This window comes from Ranitomeya imitator, chromosome 4, assembly GCF_032444005.1.
Source record: "Ranitomeya imitator isolate aRanImi1 chromosome 4, aRanImi1.pri, whole genome shotgun sequence".
NCBI lineage: Eukaryota > Metazoa > Chordata > Amphibia > Anura > Dendrobatidae > Ranitomeya > Ranitomeya imitator.
The window spans coordinates 241,073,135-241,094,277 of NC_091285.1; the positions used below are offsets into that span (position 1 = coordinate 241,073,135).

Sequence of the window (21,143 nt, forward strand, 5' to 3'; positions counted from 1 at the left end):
CTCTTTTTAGGCTGAGTGGGTCAATATCCATGGCCCCTTACCAGCCTGGTAATGCAAGCCCACAGCTGCCTGCTTTAGCAAGACTGGTTGTCTAAAATGGGGGGAAAACGCCATGCCGTTTTTATAATTATTTATTTATATAATTAAAAAATATGGCATGGGGACCCCTCTATTCTTGATAGCCAACTTTGTTGAAGCTGACAACTGTGAATTGCAGCCCCTAAGCTATGAGTTTTGTCTGGCTGTTTATCAAAAATGCAGGACAACCTGAGCCGTTTTTTAAAAAACATCACAGCTTTTTAGAAGTTTAGTTATCTTACCCCTGTTGTCTGTTAGTTTAGTTCTCCATGTTCTGGTGTTAAATTGTTTTGTTTTGCAATCACAGTTGTTTATTAGGTTAGTTCTCTAACCCCTGTTGTCTATGAGTTTAGTTATGCATCTTCTAGTGTTTACTGGTTTATTTCTCCATCCCCAAGTGCCCTTCAAGCCTTGGGGATTGCAAAACTTGTGTAGCAGCCCCTTCCTCACCTGCCCTCGCTGCCACCAGAGTCACCAAGTTCCCAGTTATCGTTATGTAACTCCCCTGTGCTTACTTATCCAGGTGTCAGTGTTGAAATGCACCCTGACAGACATAGAATTTTTCTGGGAAAAATGTTGTCTGTGATTTGCTGCAGGCAAATCTTTCTTAGAGAAGTAACGGTGACTAGGCAACCGGTACTGAGGGACTGCGATGGCTATCATCTTTCAAAAACTGCTGCTGTGCTGACACAGGGTGGAGTAGGTTGAAAACAACAAGCTGCTGAACTGTGAGAGAGGTGCAGGCGGAAATGTTATTGTGGATTCAGAAACATGGGCTGTTCTTGGTATGTAAGCTCAGTGGAAAACAGCAGGCATGTCCAACATGTCCAATAAACAAGTGGAGGTTCTGCTGCCTGAATCCTGTATGACAATACTTGCCACGGTGAAGGAAGAGGAAGAATGAGAAGATGCAGTTGATGGGGTGGACGGGGGTGGACGGTGGTTGGCAAGGCCCCGTAGTCTTCATTTTAGCACAGTGACTTTCCCAGATTAACACATTTTGATCGTGCATGTGCTACTCAAATTATTTCTTCTTTTTTAACTCTACTATGTCATTTTTACAAAACTTGACAGATAACATGATTTTTTATATTTATGCCGGTATGAAAAAAAGTCCCAAGCTAGGCAACTGCAGAACCGCGAACGCTGCTGTTGACTGCCAGAGTTGGGGCTCATAACTCTGGTGGTTGTGGTTGCATAACTCTGTGCCTACATACCTTCCTTGTCTTCCTCCTCATCCTCCTCTGCTGAGCTACTCAGCAGCATACCTCTGGGTTTACACCAAGTGTGATCTACTAACCCATTGTTCGTTTTCTTTGGTCTCCCACTTCTCACTCTGAGAGTTGCCCTCCTCCTCTTCTTGCTCTCACAGCACAGTACAGTCCACGGGCACTTCAAGTATCTCAATCTCATCATGAAAAGATCACTTTAACCAAACTGGGTTAACGACTATTGACGAGAGTTTGGTTTATGCTCGGACCCAACTTTGTCCAGCCCTGGATCAAACTGAAAAACAATTTGGCCATTGGTGCAGATGATTTCCTCCTCTTGACTCTGTGAATCTTTGCAGTACACTCCTGATGCCCATGGCAAACATTATGTGAACAGATCTGCAGACTAAGCCATCTGTGGTTTCCAACAGTGAGTTGGGCAGTTGGAGAGTTGTGATGTGGAAGAAAGCAAGGGTAATTGGAGTGCCACCACTGAGGACTGTACTGTTTGTATGATGTTAAGGTGTAGGAAGAAGGCAGATGCCACTTGATGCAGCACTTGCCATCTACTGATGCACATGTTCTTTCTGGCCCTCATCTACAAAATATAGTGCTGTATGGCTGCCAAAGAAAGGGAGTAGAGTAGCCTGTCCAGTAACAGAAGTTATAAAAATGCTGCACAATTGCTCACTTCAGCGAAACAAACCAACTTCTCATCCCTCATATCCTGCCTGTCTCACAACCCTAGACAGCTATTCAGTACTTTCAATTCTTTCCTCTATCCACCAGCTCCCCCTCCCTCTCCTCTCATGTCAGCTAAAGACTTTGCCTCATCACCTGTAAACTTTACACAATAACAATCCACCTCATTCCAAACCTTACCACAGTCTTAATCCCAAGCCTAACCACTCCATGCTAATTCTCTTGGATCTCTCTGCAGCATTCGACACTGTGGATCATCAGCTCCTCCTCACTATGCTCCGCTCCATCGGCCTCAAGGACACCATTCTCTCCTGGTTCTCCTCCTATCTCTCTGACCGATCCTTCACTGTATGTTTTGCTGGTTCCTCCTCCTCTCACCTTCCCCTTACTGTTGGGGTTCCTCAAGGATCAGTCCTAGGCCCCCTACTCTTCTCGTTGTATACTGCCCCTATTGGACAAACAATCAGTAGATTTGGTTTCCAGTACCATCTCTATGCTGACGACACCCAATTATACACTTCTGCTCCCGATATCACACCGACCTTTTTAGAAAACACCAGTGATTGTCTTACCGCTGTCTCTAACATCATGTCCTCCCTCTATCTGAAACTAAACCTGTCAAAAACTGAACTCCTCGTGTTCTCTCCCTCTACTAACCTACCTTTGCCTGACATTGCCATCTCCGTGTGCGGTTCCACCATTACTCCAAAGCAACATGCCCGCTGCCTTGGGGTCATCCTTGATTCTGACCTTTCATTCACCCCCTACATCCGATCACTGGCTCGCTCTTCTTATCTGCATCTCAAAAACATTTCTAGAATTCGCCCTTTTCTTAATTTCGACTCTGCAAAAACTCTGACTGTTTCACTTATTCATTCTCGTCTGGACTATTGTAACTCTCTACTAATCGGTCTCCCTCTTGCAAAACTCTCCCCGCTCCAATCTGTCCTGAATGCTGCAGCCAGGATCATATTCCTCACCAACCGTTACACCGATGCCTCTACCCTGTGCCAGTCATTACACTGGCTACCCATCCACTCCAGAATCCAGTACAAAACTACTACCCTCATCCACAAAGCACTCCATGGCTCAGCACCACCCTACATCTCCTCCCTGGTATCAGTCTACCACCCTACCCGTGCCCTCCGCTCCGCTAATGACCTCAGGTTAGCATCCTCAATAATCAGAACCTCCCACTCCCGTCTCCAAGACTTTACACGTGCTGCGCCGATTCTTTGGAATGCACTACCTAGGTTAATACGATTAATCCCCAATCCCCACAGTTTTAAGCGTGCCCTAAAAACTCATTTGTTCAGACTGGCCTACCGCCTCAATGCATTAACCTAACGATCCCTGTGTGGCCTATTTATAATAAAAAAAAAAAAAAAAAAAAAGGTTCCTCGCATCATGTTCTCATACACTTTATGCAGTATTAGCCCTCTGTGTCTGTACTGCTACATACTTAGGCAGTTAACTGGTTCATGCAGCTTTACATGAACACCTGAGCCCTACACTATAGCTGGTCCGAATAACTAAAGCAATTGTTACCATCCACCTCTCGTGTCTCCCCTTTTCCCCATAGTTTGTAAGCTTGCGAGCAGGGCCCTCACTCCTCCTGGTATCTGTTTTGAACTGTATTTCTGTTATGCTGTAATGTCTATTGTCTGTACAAGTCCCCTCTATAATTTGTAAAGCGCTGCGGAATATGTTGGCGCTATATAAATAAAATTATTATTATTATTATTATTATTAACCACCTCTTCAATCTGTCACTAATAATTGGTGTCTTCCCTCTTGATTTAAACATACCTAGATCACACCCATCCTCAAAAAAAACATCCTTGATCCGTTCTCTGTGTCTACCTGTTGCCTCATATCATTTCTCCTCTATGCCTTCAAACTATTGGAACAACATGTCCATTCTGACCTGTCCTCCTACCTCTCCTCTCGCTCCCTCTTTGACCACTTACAATCTGTCTTCAGACTGCACCATTCCACTGAAACTGCCCTGTCACCAACGACATACTAACCGCCAAATGAAAGCAACGCGAGTTTGTCCTCCTTCTTCTCCTAGACCTGGCCTTTTCCTTTGACACACTGGATCATTCCCTCTTACTACAGACTGTCTGATCTGTTGACATTACAGACTTAGCCCTTTGTTGAATCTCCTCATATCTAACAGAAAGGACATTCAGTGTCTTCCACTCACACACCACCACCTCATTTCACCCCTATGTGTCAGTGTCTCCCAAGGTTCAGTTGTAGGCCCAGGCACTATGATTAGGGAGCGCCCACTCCCTCCCTCTTCAAGGGACCGCCAACATCAAGCTAAGGGATTCCCAGCATATAGCTGGGTGACACATTCTATTTAAGGCTTCTCCTCCTATATGGAGGTGCCTGAGCTTCGTTGTTAGTTTGCCTTGCATGCTTGCTAGTTGTCAGGCTCCCCAGGTCCACCCGTTTGCTAGTCTACCCTGTACCCATCTGCTCTCACCTGTCTGTGCCATCTGTTCATACTTGTCTGTGGTCTTCTGACCATCAGCCGGTCCAGATCGCACCTCCCAGTGTTCATCTGTCTAACACCCGCTCCAGACCAAAGCTACCACTGCTTTTCTGTTCCTCATCTGGTCCCATCGGCAACTGTGGTTCCAGTGTTCCTACAGTTCCTACCTGCATTCTTCATCTCTCCTTTGGGCCGTAGCAGCTTACCAGCTGTAGGAGGTCAGCTGCCATCTTTCAGGTCAGCCCTGGATTAGCACCTGGTGCCTCTCCTAGTCTCTCCTTGTCTCCTTGGGTCGCAGCTTTAGCCTGCTGCCTCTTATCCAAGTTGAGATTTGGTAGGCTGCCTAGTTACCCCCCTCCAGGCTTTCTGAGTGATAATGCACAGTGGTTCCACCACCTTGCCCGTTAAAGTCTACATCTGCTGGGTTGGCTGTAATGGAGGAGGTGTCAGTTCCCACTATACTAGTTCTACTCTAATGCAATTGATGCCACTTTGTTGGTGTCTGCCACTAGTTTTTAAAAATGTGTAGACTCCAGGTTGGGTCTCAATCATGTGTGTTGCTTTAAGCAGTAGGCATTTGAGACTGTCAGGTTTCCATTTCCTTGGAGTCAACTACCAGTGTTACTATCCTTACATTTTTATGACAATAGTAGTCTATGAAACTTGATATTGATGCCACCAGAGTGTGGCTGAGCATGACAGCAGGTTAAGCTTTTGCATGTGGTATCTGGGCTCAAAGCGCAACAAGCCTACACCGATCCCTCACCCACCTCATCTTACTTTGACATTTAATTGAAAACTGTAAATGCTGGCCCAGATCACGATACATCATGCATGGCTGATTGCTGCCGTGCCATGCTACAATTTGTACTGTGGGTGAATTGAGGCCCCTTTTCCTGGTGTCTGTCCCTCATTTGATTTTTTTCTGGCAGCTTTTGGGGCCATTTGAAGGTGTTGTGCATATGTTTGCTTTTGCCTCCCATTTTCTTGAATGGTGTTTGTCTATGTTCGGCGAAAATTTGACGAATAAATCGGTGAATATTGCAAATTTGGCAATCGCAATCCAAACCGAACACTGAAACATTCATTCATCTCTAAACTGTATTTAGGATTATATCATCAGAGCTTAGTTAGTGTTTTTTGATTGGCTGCCCTAAAATAATAGAATGCCGAAGGCTCAATAGACTAAATAGATGATAAACTACTTACTAACAATGCAATAATGATGATGATGAAATAATAATTAGGCTATTTTTCTATAAGCCGAATGAAAGGTGTCATAAATAATTACAAGCTCATTTGGATCTTGAAAATTAGAGCCAATCAGCAAATTTAAGCATCGTTTTCATTTTCAGCAGAATAAAATTAGTCAGGTTTAGCTTTTTTCATCTCTGAACCAATTTGGCTATAGAACTTTGCGCCCCATCAGCACATACACCTAAATCATTTTGCAGGGGGATCAGGAATAAGCCCCATTGGGGCCACTGAATGTAATAGAAATCGCATTGTGAAATTACTCTTAGACTGGAACAATGTTTAGATAGTTGGCATGTGTTAAAGTAACATCCACAGGAATTCTAAGGCCTAAGGTTTCCCAACAGAACATTGTCCAGAGCACATACTGCAGCCAGCTTTCTGCAGCAGCAACCCTGCCACCTCGGACTTTACTGCACCACTGCTGACCCATAAGCAAGCTACCGTAAAAGTGGATTATAAGACCCACCACCATTTTATTTAAAAAAAATATTTTCCTTACCAAAATTTTTGGGGTGCGTCTTATAATCTGGTGCATCTTAAAATCCTCAAAATATGATATATAAATATTTATATATTTTACATGTGTAAATACTGTATATATGTAAAATATGTCACATATATGTGTATATATATGTTAGGAGTCGAGTTTCCTCTGCTGCACAGGGGGAATCTTGATCCGTGTCTGCTGCGGTCTCCCATTCTGCATCGGCCGGAGTGGAGCCTGCTCAGCGGAGACATCGGTCCCAGCGTCTCACTGAGACTGATACTGTGCAGAGGGTTACTGCTGACTCTCCAGGCTCTGCTATTGTACCCTGCACTGATCTGCGGCGACCAGGCTTTGCACACACTGAGCATACCCAGGGCAAGATCTCTCAGTGAAGATCTATGGTCACATGCTCAAGTACTGCAGCAACTTCCATTGGTCCTTCTTGGAAGGTCCTGTAGGTGCTAGGACTAAGTCCTGCTTTGCACACACTGAGCATGCCCAGGGCAAGATCTCTCAGTGAAGATCTAGGGTCACATGCTCAGGTACAGCAGTTACTCCATTGGTCCTTCTTTGAAGGTCCTGTACGTGCTGCAACTATTTAAGGCTCGCATGGCCGCACGGCCATGCGCTACTATCTTCTTAAGTTATGTGCTTTGCGCCAGTGTGGTCATGTGTTTGTATGTGTTCAGGGACCCGGCTGAAATAAGCCCCTAGAATGCTGGCACCTCCGGCGAGGAGATTGTGTTTATGTGTATTCAGGGACCTGGCTGAAATAAGCCCCTAGAATGCTGGCACCTCCGGTGAGGAGGTTTGTGTGCATGCGTGACCACTGACTGCCCTCAGTTGGGTAGTTAGCCTGTGCCTCTGTGAAAGTCTAACAGGGCACAGAGCCTTGCTTTCTCGGCTGCTCTGTGAAGCTAACAGAGCTGGTTCATACCGCCATATAGTGCCGCCATTTACTTAGCAGCAGGTTCTTTCCTGCATGGTGGATCCCGGGTTGCGAACGCACCAATCCCATCTAATAAATATATTCGGTGCATTCCGCCAACCCTAGCAATATATATAGATAGATAGATAGATATATATAGAGAGAGATACGTATATCTCTATATATTTATATGTGACATGTTTTATTTTTTTATTATCAGTAAAAGTATTAGTCCAAAATACAAAATAAATTTACTGCTAAAAGCATTAAGAACTTCCTTCCCAACTTCCTTCCCAAAATAAAAATACCACAGACCCCAGTGGAACAGATAAGGTTAAAAAATAAGCTAAACATACAATTTTTACTTAGTTCAATCCTTTAACATATTATGGTCAAATTGTTTTTTAAACGTTTTAAGTTTCCTCCTTCGCTAATAAATGATCAGAAATAAATTGAATGTACTAATTTTAAATAGTCAGAATTAAGTTATAATGTAACTTATTTGAAATTACATAATGCAAATTTTAACTGATTTCTTTTTTATTTGTGTGGTTTAGCTATTCTAGCACACATGACAAGACAAATGGTATTCTCCAAATATCCAGCTATCACGCATTTCATTGTTTTCAGTAAAATGCGCAGACAGTCTTGCAATGCAGAACATTTGTCTTTATCTGTACAGCACCTGACAGGAGGCATGATTACTTCTGTAAGGGTATCAAAATAAGGAAAAACATGTCCTGTCTGCAGCCTGGGTTATTTATTATGGGTTGAAATGCCCACCTTGTTTAAGAGGCAAAAAATTGTTTAGTCTGTATGAGAAAATATATTTTTTCCTTCAAGCGTTAATATGGTAAACACTGGTAATACCTGCACAATCTCGCTCTCTTCGGCAGTAAGTAGTGATGGAAGGTTTGCAGATATCCATGACTCAGTTAGTGGCTCCCAACCTAAGTCTTTTGCTTCCATATAAATCATGCCACACCTAAACAAATAGAATATCAAATATAGTTTAAAGGGACCTGAACCAATAGTCCTTCAAATATTTTATATAGCTTCTTTAGAAAAGGTCTTTTCACAATCTTCAATGTTTTTTAATCTTATACACTAGAGAGAAAAAAAGATTGTTTGCCTCACTTCCACTTTTAAGAATTCCAATTGGAATTTTTCTTTTTTCTATTGTTTGGTGGTTGGCTATCCACATGAGAACTATGTCACATGAGCAAACCGACCATTCATGTCACACTATACTGATATCACATCATTGCAGGGACCACATCTGATTGGGCCCTTGACTATGCATGCGACATGTAGTTTACCATCTCACAGGCATGTAGATAAATACACATATCCTCTGACAACATTAATGAGGGAAAAGTGAAAAATCCTTTAGATTTTAATCATAAATTACACATATACATATTTTGATTAGGTATGAAAGGACCACTAGAGGTTAGAGTTCTGTACCGGACCCGAATCTTAGTCCATACTTTGGTTCGTATACCAGAACTTGACCCGAACTTAAATCTGAATCTGAACCCCATTAAAAACAATGGAGACCCGAACTTTGGAGATGGAAAATTCTCTCTCTCCCTCCTCTCCCCGACTAGGCCTGGAACTCTGAAATTTAAAATGGACTTCCATGATAAGTCCGCGTCTAAAGTTTAACTCAAGACACTAAGTTTTAGGGTTCGCTCATCTCCTATTGTGGTACATTTTATTGTTTATTGTTATTGTTTATTGTTACTACAATCCAGAATATATGGGGGTTTCCTGAAACCAGAAAATCCCTTTAATATTAGCTAATAGCTTCAATATATCTATTCTTGTTCTGAAAGATTGAAACATAGAAATTAGTATTTACCTTAAATATAAAAATAAAATGTTAATCTAGTTTTGAAACTTTCCTAAATATGATCAATTTGCTTTCAGGCAGCAAAACTAATATTTTAAAATTACCTAATATTCAGCGCTTTAAAGGATGATATGTAAATAGAGTATATACTAAATGGTAATGTAGAAAAGCTGTATCCACTGCTTCAGCCTCATTAAATGATGCAGCAAAATGAGAATTATTAAAATTATTTTCTTGTTTTCTAACGTTTTTTTTAAAGAACTTGGCTCTCTTTTACTTGATATATAACAATAACACGAGCACATTAAAATGTCCACTGGAGCAAATCAATTGATTCAACTCGATGAAGGTTTGCTAATTATAGAATTACTGATCTCATCACATTGTAGGACAGGAAGACAATTTTAATATAACACATCAATGCACTTAGCAAAGCTTAGATTAGATGATTTATTGGTTATTGGAAAATTGCAGGTGTAGAGTGGACTAGAATTGTAAAAAGGCTTCAACCTGCATCTCAATAAATAACATAATCATTTTATATAGCCTTTCATAAGAATATACCCAAAACTATACACATAATATATAAGGTTAAAGAGGTTTTCCAGAGTAAGCTTTTAGAAAAAACAAAAACTTCTAGACATACTGTATAAAATAATAAGCAGAGCTGTTTCTGCCACAGTTCCACTCTTTGTAGATAGTCTACAGCTGTAATGTCACATTGGACAGCATACAAGACCACTGCAGCTAATCACTGTGTTCAATCACTTCGCTCATGCAGACAGTGTGAGTCTCTGAGTTCAGCGATTGGCTGCAGCGGCCACACGCACTTGAGTGGGATGTCACTGCTGCAACCTATTAACAATGACCTGAGTAATGTGGCAGGGGCAGCTTTAAAGTTGATGACGGTGAATAACGGCTGTTTATTATCTCATACAACCACAAGTCTTTGGTTGAACAAATATTTATTCCAGACAACAACTCCATAGTATTTCCTTGAATTGTTTTTCAGCCATTTCAAATGTTGGCTAGAATATTGATTCCAAAATTATTTTAAGGAACATAGATATGACTCTCATAATGCATTGTTTAAATTACCCAACTGCTGTAACCAATCACAGGCATAAGTGGTCAGGTGACCAAACAATGGGACTTCATCACTATCAGCCCCAGCACAGACCCATGAAGCTGTCTGCATTGGATCCATAGGGGTAACAGCTGGTGAATATGCCTGATTTCATTATGTTGGCTCCATCTCAAAATTTGGTTAGTGTCTGGACAACACCTTTTAATAAGTGATTGCATTTTGTTAACCACTAGGAAGCTGACAAACTTGAAAACAAAGGGGCAGAATCCTGTGGGCAGGTTATGGAAAATAGGAATTTTTGATATAGTTCTATCCAAGTAATTAAGTCAGTGTTGCAGATGATTGATGGATAGGAGTGATGTTATATAGGAAAATATTGAGGAGCTGCAATACTGAAAGAGAAACTGTCAGCTTGATTTCACTCCCCCAATCAAACTGTTTAAATATGTATGTAACTCTTAAAAAGACAAGTCCAACCTTACATTTAGCTAGCCAATCCTTTCCTCCGTTATTGAGACATCTATCTTTGAATCAATATGCAAATACGGCTGAAGTGCTCTGAACACTAAAAAGCACTTGCCAAGTCTCTGTCTTCCCAGCCTTATTTGTCACCTAAAGCAGCCTTCTCCTAAGCACTTCATCTTCAATTGCAAATTGATTTAAACATTGATTTTTTTCCTAATGGATGAACTGACTAGCTGTTAGGGCTGGCGGAACGCACCGACTATATTTAGATATAATTATTGGTGCGTTTGCAGCCCCGGGTCCACCATGCAGGAGACGAACCTGCTGCTGGCAAACGGCGGCACAATATGGAGGTATAAGAGAATTCTGTTACTTCTCAGAGTCGCACAGAAGGGAAAACGCTGTGCCCTGTTATCATCACAGGGGAACACAGCTGCCTAACAGAGCAAAATCAGTGGTCAGGGAGTAGCAAGCACACAAACACCTCCTCTCCGGTGGAGCCGGAATTCTTATGGCTTTACGCCAGCCCTGAATTTACCATACAAAACTCCTCACCAGAGGTGCCGGTATTATAGTTACTTATTTCAGCCAGACCCTGACCAGAAGCAGACAAGACCACTGAATATCAAAAGCTCATGACATAAGCTGATCCTAGCGCATGGCTGTGTGGCCAAGCAAACCTTTTATAGCTGCAGCAACTTCAGGACCTTCCTAGAGGACCAATGGGAGCTGCCACAGTACCTGAGCAACTTCAGGACCTTCCTAGAGGACCAATGGGAGCTGCTGCAGTACCTGAGCATGTGACCCCTGACCTCCAATGAGAGATCTTACCCTGGGCATGCGCAGAAGGGGAAAAGTAGGACTTAGTCCCAGAGATGTCTGCTCGCCGCTGACCAGTACTGGCTACAATGGCTGAGCCTGGAAAGGCATCATTAACTATCCGCACAGTATCAGGCTGAGCCAGACGCTGAGATGCACGTCTCCGCTGAGCAGGCTCCACTGCGGCTGGAGAAGAATTGGGAGACCGCAGCGGAGAGGGTTCGAGACTCCCCCTGTGCAGAGGCGGGAACTCGACCCCTAACACTATCTAGCTTAATGGAAGGATGGCCTTGTCTTTAGCTACTTCCACATATTAACAGATTGGGGAGAGAAATCAAGCTGCTCCCCTTTAACTTGCCATTGCAGCCCTTTCATTCTAAGTATTGTGGTGGTTCTGCCATTGTAACCTATGGCATCACTTTGGCTGCTGGGAAAATCCCCAGAAACAAAAATAAATACATGATTAAATGGTGCATGCTAATATTATTTTCTTCTATATCTTAGGACACATCCCTAAACAAATAGATGCAGATCCATGTGCATCTCTTAAACACAATTTGATCCATCACATGCAAATTGATACACATTTATCTGTATCCATAATATACAGTCCCTTGCGAAAGTTTTCGGCTCCTAGAACTTTTCAACCTTTTCCACATATAATGCTTCAAACATAAAGATACCAAATGTAAATTTTTGGTGAAGAATCAACAACAAGTGGAACACAATTGTGAAGTTCAACAAAATGTATTGGTTATTTTAAATTTTTGTGGAAATTCAAAAACTGAAAAGTTGGGCATGCAATATTCAGCTCCTTTACTTTCAGTGCAGCAAACTCACTCCAGAAGTTCATTTCAAGCTATACGTGTGGTCATTTTTTTTCATTCTGAATACACTGAATATTTTTATTGTAACAGCAATCTTGATTTTTCTTACCTACTTACTGTAGCTGGAGATGCTTGCTCAAGATCTAGCACCTCAAAAATAATGTTCTGTTGAGGACTCATTTGAATTATTTCTCCACTCATCAGACAGAGCTAAATTGTTGAAAATATAATTAATTCAATACCAATATATGTGACATTCAGCACAATAATTCATATATAAGAGGGTTGGGGGTAATAAGCTTATTAGACCAGAGAACCTATGGCTATAAGTAACTCTTTTGGCAGAATAAGAGAAAAATGCAGACGAAACATAAGTAACCTTATCACATTAGGCTTTCTGTCTCAACATAAAGAAAAAGTTTGGGAAAGAGCGATTTTCTCTCATTATTGGGACTTGAGACAGATATAAAAACAATGTTTCACCAATTTAGTATGCTTAGCCAGTGGCAATCTTCTGAATTAATATTGATCACCAATGAAAACAATTTGATTACTAAATATAAAGGCAAAACCACTGGATTTCCAGAGATAAAACCTAAGATACTAAGTTAGCGAAGAAGACAAGCAAATTGCTATTTTACCAGGTATGAATACTAAATTATTCATTATATTGTACTACATGGTCAAAAGAGATTAGATAGTACCCTTTATATAATGTATATTTCTACGTATGTATATGTTACATGGAGAAAATGAATACTAATATCACAGAAGAAAATAGAAATATGATATTAATATTTAATTATATAAACAACATTTGTAATACCTTTTTGTTATCATCCAAAACAGTATTCATGTTTTCTACCCATACAGCATCCACTGGCCCATCAAAAATGCACCATTTTCTACATTTTGTGTTGCATGAAGCATGACTCCGGAACACAGAAGCTAAAACACCTAAAGGAAGAAAAAAATGATTTAATACTTTCCTGTTCATTTCTTAGTAATTAGAAATAAGCGAATCAGTTGAAATTCCAATTTGACAAATAGTGTGGATTTTTCAAGGAAATTTGATTTGCAGTGAATTTATTTTCTTTGAATTGAATTTCCCTTATTATGCTCGAGCCTATCAAGACCTCAGAGCATAATAAACATAACATGTTTAACCCATAACGACCGCCGATACGCCTTTTAATGACTGCAGTTAAGGGTACTTAAACCACAGTGACGTTAATTAACAGCGCTGTGGAAAAAGTGTATAGCATCCCCCAGAGTCAGATTTTCTCTGGGGTCTCGGTTGCAGGGGGTAGCCGAGACCCCAGTGAACATCATTCAGGTCAGTTTTTACTGACCCCAGAGTTGCAATCGCCGATAAATAACCGTTTACCGGCGGTCGCAAGAAAAGCGATTTGCCATTTAATTTCTGGCTTCCGATGTGATCGCACATCAGAGGACAGAGAAATGGGGTCCCCGATCGCCCCCCGATACTCACCCATCTCCCCCGGTGCTCCTCGTGGTTCCGCATGGGCACCGCCATCTTCTTCCAGCAAAAAAATGCGCCCGCCAGCAGGCAACCAGAAGATCTTTGGGGTCTCGGCTGCCAGGGGTAGCCAAGACCCTAAAGAACATGATCGGGGTCGGTTTTTACCAACCCCTGGTTTGTGATCGCCGGTAAATAACTATTTAACGGCGACCGCAAAAAAATGTGGTGTTTTATTCTCTGTCCTCTGATGTGATCGCACATCAGAGGCCAGAAAAATAGGGAGATCGGGGACCCTGATATACTTACCGGTGTCCCTGGGTCATCTTGCTACCTCTCCTGGCCACTGTCTTCTTACTTCGGTAAGAAAATGGCGGGTGCATGCACTGTGCACCCGCCGTGATCTGCCGGCCGGCAGAGGAAGATTTCTTCTTTTTTATTTTGGTCACTTTGAGATCCTATCACAGTGATCAAATTTAAAAAAAAATAGCAAAGAACCCCCCCTTTATCACCCCTTAGTAAAAAATAATAAAATAAAAAAGTATGTATTTCTATTTTCCAATTAGGGTTAGGGCTAGGGTTATGGTTAGCGTTTGGGTTAGGGTTAGGGTTAGGGCTAGGGTTAGGGTTGTGGCTAAAGTTAGGGTTAGGGTTGGGGCTAACGTTAAGGTTAGGGTTGGGGCTAGGGTTAGGGTTGGGGCTAAAGTTAGGGTTGGGACTAAAGTTAGGGTTATGTCTAGGGTTGGGGCTAAAGTTGGGATTAGTGTTGGGATTAGGTTTAGGTTTGGGATTAGGGTTTGGATTAGGGTTAGGGTTGGCATTAGGGTTATGTTTGGGATTTGGGTGAGGTTTGGGTTTAGGGTTAAGGTTAGGGTTGGGATTATGGGTGTATTGCGATTAGGGTTAGGGTTGTGATTAGGCTTATGGTTTGAGTTGTAATTAGGATTATGGATCGGGTTAGGATTAGGGGTGTGTTGGGGTTAGGGTTGGAGTTAGAATTGGGGGGTTTCAACTGTGTAGGTACATTAGGGGGTCTCCAAACGAGACAGCTAATTTTGCAACAACTTTTAGGGTTCAGTTTCTCCTGTTACCCTTGCAAAAATTGAAAAAAAAATTGGGGGCTAAAAAATCATTTTTGTGGAAAAAAAAATATTTTTATTTTCACGGCTCTGCGTCAAACTTCTGTGAAACACTTGGGCATTCAAAATGCTCACCACACATCTAGATAAGTTCCTTGGGGGGGTCTAGTTTCCAAAATGGGGTCACTTGTGGGGGATTCTACTGTTTAAATACATCAGGGGCTCTGCAAATGCAACATAACGCCCGCAGACCATTCTATCGAAGACTGCATTCCAAGATGGCAATAACAAAAATAAAACATAAGCCAGCTCACCAGTCTTCACCACAGGTGCTCGGAACTCCGCTGCCGACAAGCGTAGTATTCCATAGAAAAAAAAAAGGGGATTGAGTTCCAGCTCCTTAAAATAAGTCTTTTATTCATGCCATTAAAAACATATTGTACAGGTTGTACATTCTCCCTCCGGTATGTGCCGATAGACAGTAGAGACACGGCGACGCGTTTCTGATTGATCACCTTTGTTATAGGAAACATCCTCCAATCAGATCCCATCTACTTGTCACATGACCTATAGACAGGTCCTACAATAAAATCAAATGCAAACATATAGACAATACATAAAAACTCATCTCATAATTAACAATAATGCAGCATTACTTTGTTGCGCTTATTCAATCCTGTGGGGAATCGAGTATTTAAATGAAAAATCCAAAATGCTTCTCTCGTAAGGAGACACCGCCTGATGTCTCCACCCCGCGGTAATGCATTAACATGTTCTATTCCCTGGACGTGGAAATACATTGTGCTACGATCATGGTGCATAATAAAGTGCTTGGCTGCTGCTGATACATTTCTATTTATATTGTGAATATTTTTTATATCATATGAGTGTTCTCTTATTCGTGTTTTTAACTTTCTGGACGTACATCCCACATATAATAGGTTACATTTATTGCAGTCAATTTTATATACAATATTGGTGGAATTACAATTAATGTATTGTTTAATGTCAAATTTTACTGTTCCATCCGCATTGTAAAAACTTTTTGAGACTCCAGCATGTTGACAAGTCATACAGTTATTTGTTCCACACCTAAAAAAGACCAAATAATTTAACCAGGTTCTTGTACACTTACTCCCTTCAGTGGAAAACATGCTGGGGGCTATTTTGTTTCCAATTGTTGGTGCTCTTCTTGACACTACATTTATACCTAAATCCAGTATGTGATAAAGTTGTTGGTCCTCAAATAAGATGGGCAGGTATTTGTGTATAATGCTTCTAACTTTGGTGAATTGTGGGCTATACTGAAAACATATATATGGTTTTGTTTCCATTTCTGAGTTGCTATTATTTTTCTTATTAGACATTACTAGTAGTGTTGAGCGATACCGTCCGATACTTGAAAGTATCAGTATCGGATAGCATCGGCCGATACCCGAAAAGTATCGGATATCGCCGATACCAATATCCGATACCAATACAAGTCAATGGGATACCAAGTATCGGAAGGTATCCTGATGGTTCCCAGGGACTGAAGGAGAGGAAACTCTCCTTCAGGCCCTGGGATCCATATTAATGTGTAAAATAAAGAATTAAAATAAAAAATATTGATATATTCACCACTCCGGCGGCCCCTGGACATCACCGCGGGTAACCGGCAGGCTTCTTTGTTTAAAATGAGCGCGTTTAGGACCTGAGAATGACGTTGCGGCTTCTGATTGGTCGCGTGCCGTTCATGTGACCGCCACGCGACCAATCAGAAGCCGCGACGTCATTCGCAGGTCCTAAATTCCTAGAATGAGGAGTTTAGTGCCTGAGAATGACGTCGCGGCTTGTGATTGGTCACGTGACGGCACGCGACCAATCAGAAGCCGCGACGTCATTCTCAGGTCCTAAACGCGCTCATTTTAAACAAAGAAGCCTGACGGTTACCAGCGGTGATGTCCAGGGGCCGCCGGAGAGGTGAATATATCAATAATTTTTATTTTAATTCTTTATTTTACACATCACTATGGATCCGATACCGATTCCCAATACCACAAAAGTATCAGAACTCGGTATCGGAATTCCGATACCGCAAATATCGGCCGATACCCGATACTTGCGGTATCGGAATGCTCAACACTAATTACTAGTTCTTTTCTATTTTTTCTGTCCACAATTCCCCTTGCCCGATTTATTGTCCATTGAGGATATTTTCGATCTTTTAATTTTTTTAGTCACTCTTCCAAATTCGCCCATTAAATCTTTTCCTAGACTACAGTTTCGTTTGATTCTGGTGAACTCACCTACTGGGATGGATTTAATAGTGTGTTTGAAATGACTGCTTTGAGCATGCAAGATGGTGTTACCTATCAGTGGCTTATGATATGTCTTAGTTATTATATTTTTAGCCACCTGTCCATTAAGTTTCAAATCCAAAAAAGAAATACTAGTCAAATTATGCTTGTGGGTAAATCTAATATTATATTCATTTGAATTAAGATAATCAATGAAGCATGGTATGGCAGACACACAGCCCCCCCATATAATGAGGGTGTCATCTATGTATCTGCCATACCACACTATATCCTCCAAAAATGGGTTAGCCACAGAAAAGAAAAATTCCATCTCCCAATAAGCCATAACCAAATTAGCGTGGGAGGGTGAGAACTTAGCACCCATGGCCACCCCCGCCCTTTGCAGATAATACTCCTTATTGAATAGAAAAAAATTATTAGTTAACAAAAAATGTATTACCGACAATAGGTACTGTGTCAGATCCTCAGAGTAATCACTAAATTTGGTTAGATGGAAGTTTACAGGTCGCATTGCCAGATCATGAGGTATGCATGTATATAAAGATATGACGTCACAGCACAGCCAGGAATAATTGGCTTGCCAAGTTCTATCACAAAAAATCTGCAGAATCTCCTTAGAATCTTTAATATAGCCTGGGGTTCATTTTACTAAGGGCTGAAGTAATAAATGAATCTACCCACTGGCACAACTTTCATTACCTGACCCAATTCCCGACACTATAGGCCGCATTGGGGGAATGCCATCTTTTTTGTGAACTTTGGGTACTCCATATATGATCGAAAGAATTGGATTTTCAACTGAGAGGTATTCTATTTGTTTTTTGGTTAGAACCCCCAAGTTTTGTCCCTCTCTTAAAATTAAATCCCTTTCTTTTATAATTTCTTGAGAGGGAAAAAAAAGTTTTTACAATGCAGATGGAACAGTAAAATTTGACATTAAACAATACATTAATTGTAATTCCACCAATATTGTATATAAAATTGACTGCAATAAATGTAACCTATCATATGTGGGATGTACGTCCAGAAAGTTAAAAACACGAATAAGAGAACACTTATATGATATAAAAAATATTCACAATATAAATAGAAATGTATCAGCAGCAGCCAAGCACTTTATTATGCACCATGATCGTAGCACAATGTATTTCCAAGTCCAGGGAATAGAACATGTTAATGCATTACCGCGGGGTGGAGACATCAGGCGGTGTCTCCTTACGAGAGAATCATTTTGGATTTTTCATTTAAATACTCGATTCCCCACAGGATTGAATAAGCGCAACGAAGTAATGCTGCATTATTGTTAATTATGAGATGAGTTTTTATGTATTGTCTATATGTTTGCATTTGATTTTATTGTAGGACCTGTCTATAGGTCATGTGACAAGTAGATGAGATCTGATTGGAGGATGTTTCCTATAAGAAAGGTGATCAATCAGATCGGAGTATGGCTTTGACAAAGATTGTTTGATCGAAACGCGTCGCCGTGTCTCTACTGTCTATCGGCACATACCGGAGGGAGAATGTACAACCTGTACAATATGTTTTTAATGGCATGAATAAAAGACTTATTTTAAGGAGCTGGAACTCAATCCCCTTTTTTTATTCCAAGATGGCGCTCCTTCCTTCCGAGCTCTGCCATGCACCCAAACAGTGGTCCCTCCCACATATGGGCTATCAGTGTACTCAGGATAAATTGCCAAATACATTTTGGGGTCCAATTTCTCCTGTTACCCTTGTGAAAGTAAAAATTTGGGGGTGAAAAAATAATTTTTGTGGAAAAAATATGATTTTTTTATTTTCAAAGCTCTACATTATAAACTTCTGTGAAGCAGTTGGGGGTTCATAGTTCTCACCACACATCTAGATAAGCTCTTTGGCAGGTCTAGTTTCCAAAATGGGGTCATTTGTGGGGTTTTCTACTGTTTAGGTACATCAGGAGCTATGCAAATGCAACATGACGCCCGCAGTCCATTCCATCTAAGTCTGCATTTTAAAACATCACAACTTCCCTTCCAAGCCCTGATGTGTGCCCAAACAGTGGTCTCCCCCACACATGGGGTATCAGCGTACTCAGGAAAAATTGTACAACAACTTTTGGGGTCCAATTTCTCCTGTTACCCTTGGGAAAATAAAAAATTGGGGGCTAAAAATCATTTTTGTGGAAAAAAAAAATATTTTCATGACTCTGCATTATAAACTTCTGTGAAGCACTTGGGCATTCAAAGTGCTCACCACACATCTAGATAAGTTCCTTGGGGGGTCTAGTTTTCAAAATGGGGTCACTTGTGGGGGTTCCTACTGTTTAGGTACATCAGGGGCTCTGCAAACGCAACATAATGCCCGCAGACCATTCTATCAAAGTCTGTGTTAAGGACCGGCGGAACGCACCAAGTATAGATGATATGACACTAGGTGCGTTCGCAGTCCGAGGTCCACCGTGCAGGTAAAAGACCCTGCTGCTAGTAAGGCGGACTATATGGCGGTACTAAGAATACACACATGGGTTAACTTCACCCTGCGTGAAGGAAGCGATCCTGTTGCGTCACAGGAGCGCAGTACCGCACATAGAGCGCGAGCAAGAAGTCAGCGAACTCAACCCCTACACAGGATTGAAGTCCGATTAGACTCTTGCTGGCACAACACCGCAACTGGGTGTGTAAGGAAACTTAAAAAATAAAATCAATAGGCACGAGAGTGCGTGCGGTGCCGCACTGGCGGACGCCACTAACCACCCAGGCTTGGGTAAGGAAAGCGCAGAGGAAGCGCACGGCGCCGTACTGGCGGACACAGCAACAGGACGCTGTGATGTGTGTTACGTGCAGATGGTTAGTCGGGCGCTAGATAGCTACTATCATCCGCGAGCAGTCAACAACTCTAGGGAGGGATACTTAGGAGCTTTCATCCATCGACATACATCCATCTACACACACACATAATATCAAGACAATACTAGCGCATGGCCGTGCGGTCATGCGCAGTTTATATAGTTGCAGCACAGGAAGCTGCTACTGAAGTTTTTGCCCTTTCAGGACCTTCCAGAAGGACCAATGGAAAGTGCTGCAGTATCTGAGCATGTTTTGCCCTTTCAGGACCTTCCAGAAGGACCAATGGAATGTACTGCAGCACCTGAGCATGTAACCGAACATGTGGCCCTCGACCTCCAATGGGTGACCCTGCCCTGGGCATGCTCAGACAGAGAAAAGCAGGACTTAGATCCAGAAACGTCCACTCGCCGCTGCCCAGCACTGGCTTCAATGGCAGAAGCAGGAGAAGCAGCAGTAACTCTTCGCACAGAGTCAGACTGAGCGAGACGCTGGGATCGACGTCCCTGCTGAGCAGACTCCACTGCGGCTGGAGAAGAATGGGAGACCGCAGCGGAGACGGATCGAGATTCCCCCTGTGCAGCAGAGGAAACTCGACTCCTAACATTACCCCCCCTCCTAGGGCCCCCCCCCTCCTTGGGCCTCGCTACGTTCGAAGGCAGCAATGAGCTGCGGGGCCCAAATGTGCTCAACAGGCTCCCAGGACCTGTCCTCGGGGCCATAACCCTTCCAGTCTACCAAATAAAATTTTTTGCCACGTACCACCTTGAACCCCAAAATAGCGTTCACCTCATAATCGTCCGTAGACGAACCCGATGTCCCAGCAGATGACTCGGAAAACCGGGACATATACACGGGTTTCAAGAGGGACACATGAAAGGTGTCGGTGATACCCAGGCGTGGCGGAAGGGCCAGACGGTAGACCACAGGATTAACCTGTTCGAGGACCTTGAAGGGACCCAAGTAGCGAGGTGCGAACTTAGTGGACTCCACACGCAGCCTGATGTTACGGGCGGAGAGCCACACTAAATCGCCAGGAGCAAAGGTCGGGGCAGGGCGCCGATGTGCATCGGCGGAGGACCTCATTCTCTCCTTTGAGGCCCGAATGGCATCCTGAGTGCGGTCCCAAATGTCCCGTGCCTCCACTGCCCAGTCTGCCACTCTGGAGTCAGCAGAGGACACGGGCATAGGCACAGGAACCCGCGGATGCTGGCCGTAATTAAGGAGGAAAGGAGTCTGA

At 42.3% G+C, this 21,143-nt stretch overlaps 1 protein-coding gene across 1 annotated transcript in view; it reads right to left on the reverse strand.

The window, feature by feature from the left end:
* Nucleotides 1–21,143, reverse strand: part of LOC138674484 (dynein axonemal heavy chain 3-like) — a 3,367,401-nt gene that overhangs the window by 1,687,982 nt on the left and 1,658,276 nt on the right. Inside the window, 3 exon segments of the mRNA XM_069762320.1 lie at nt 8,037–8,151; nt 12,329–12,429; nt 13,046–13,176. Of these exon segments, the coding sequence (XP_069618421.1) occupies nt 8,037–8,151; nt 12,329–12,429; nt 13,046–13,176 (347 nt within the window).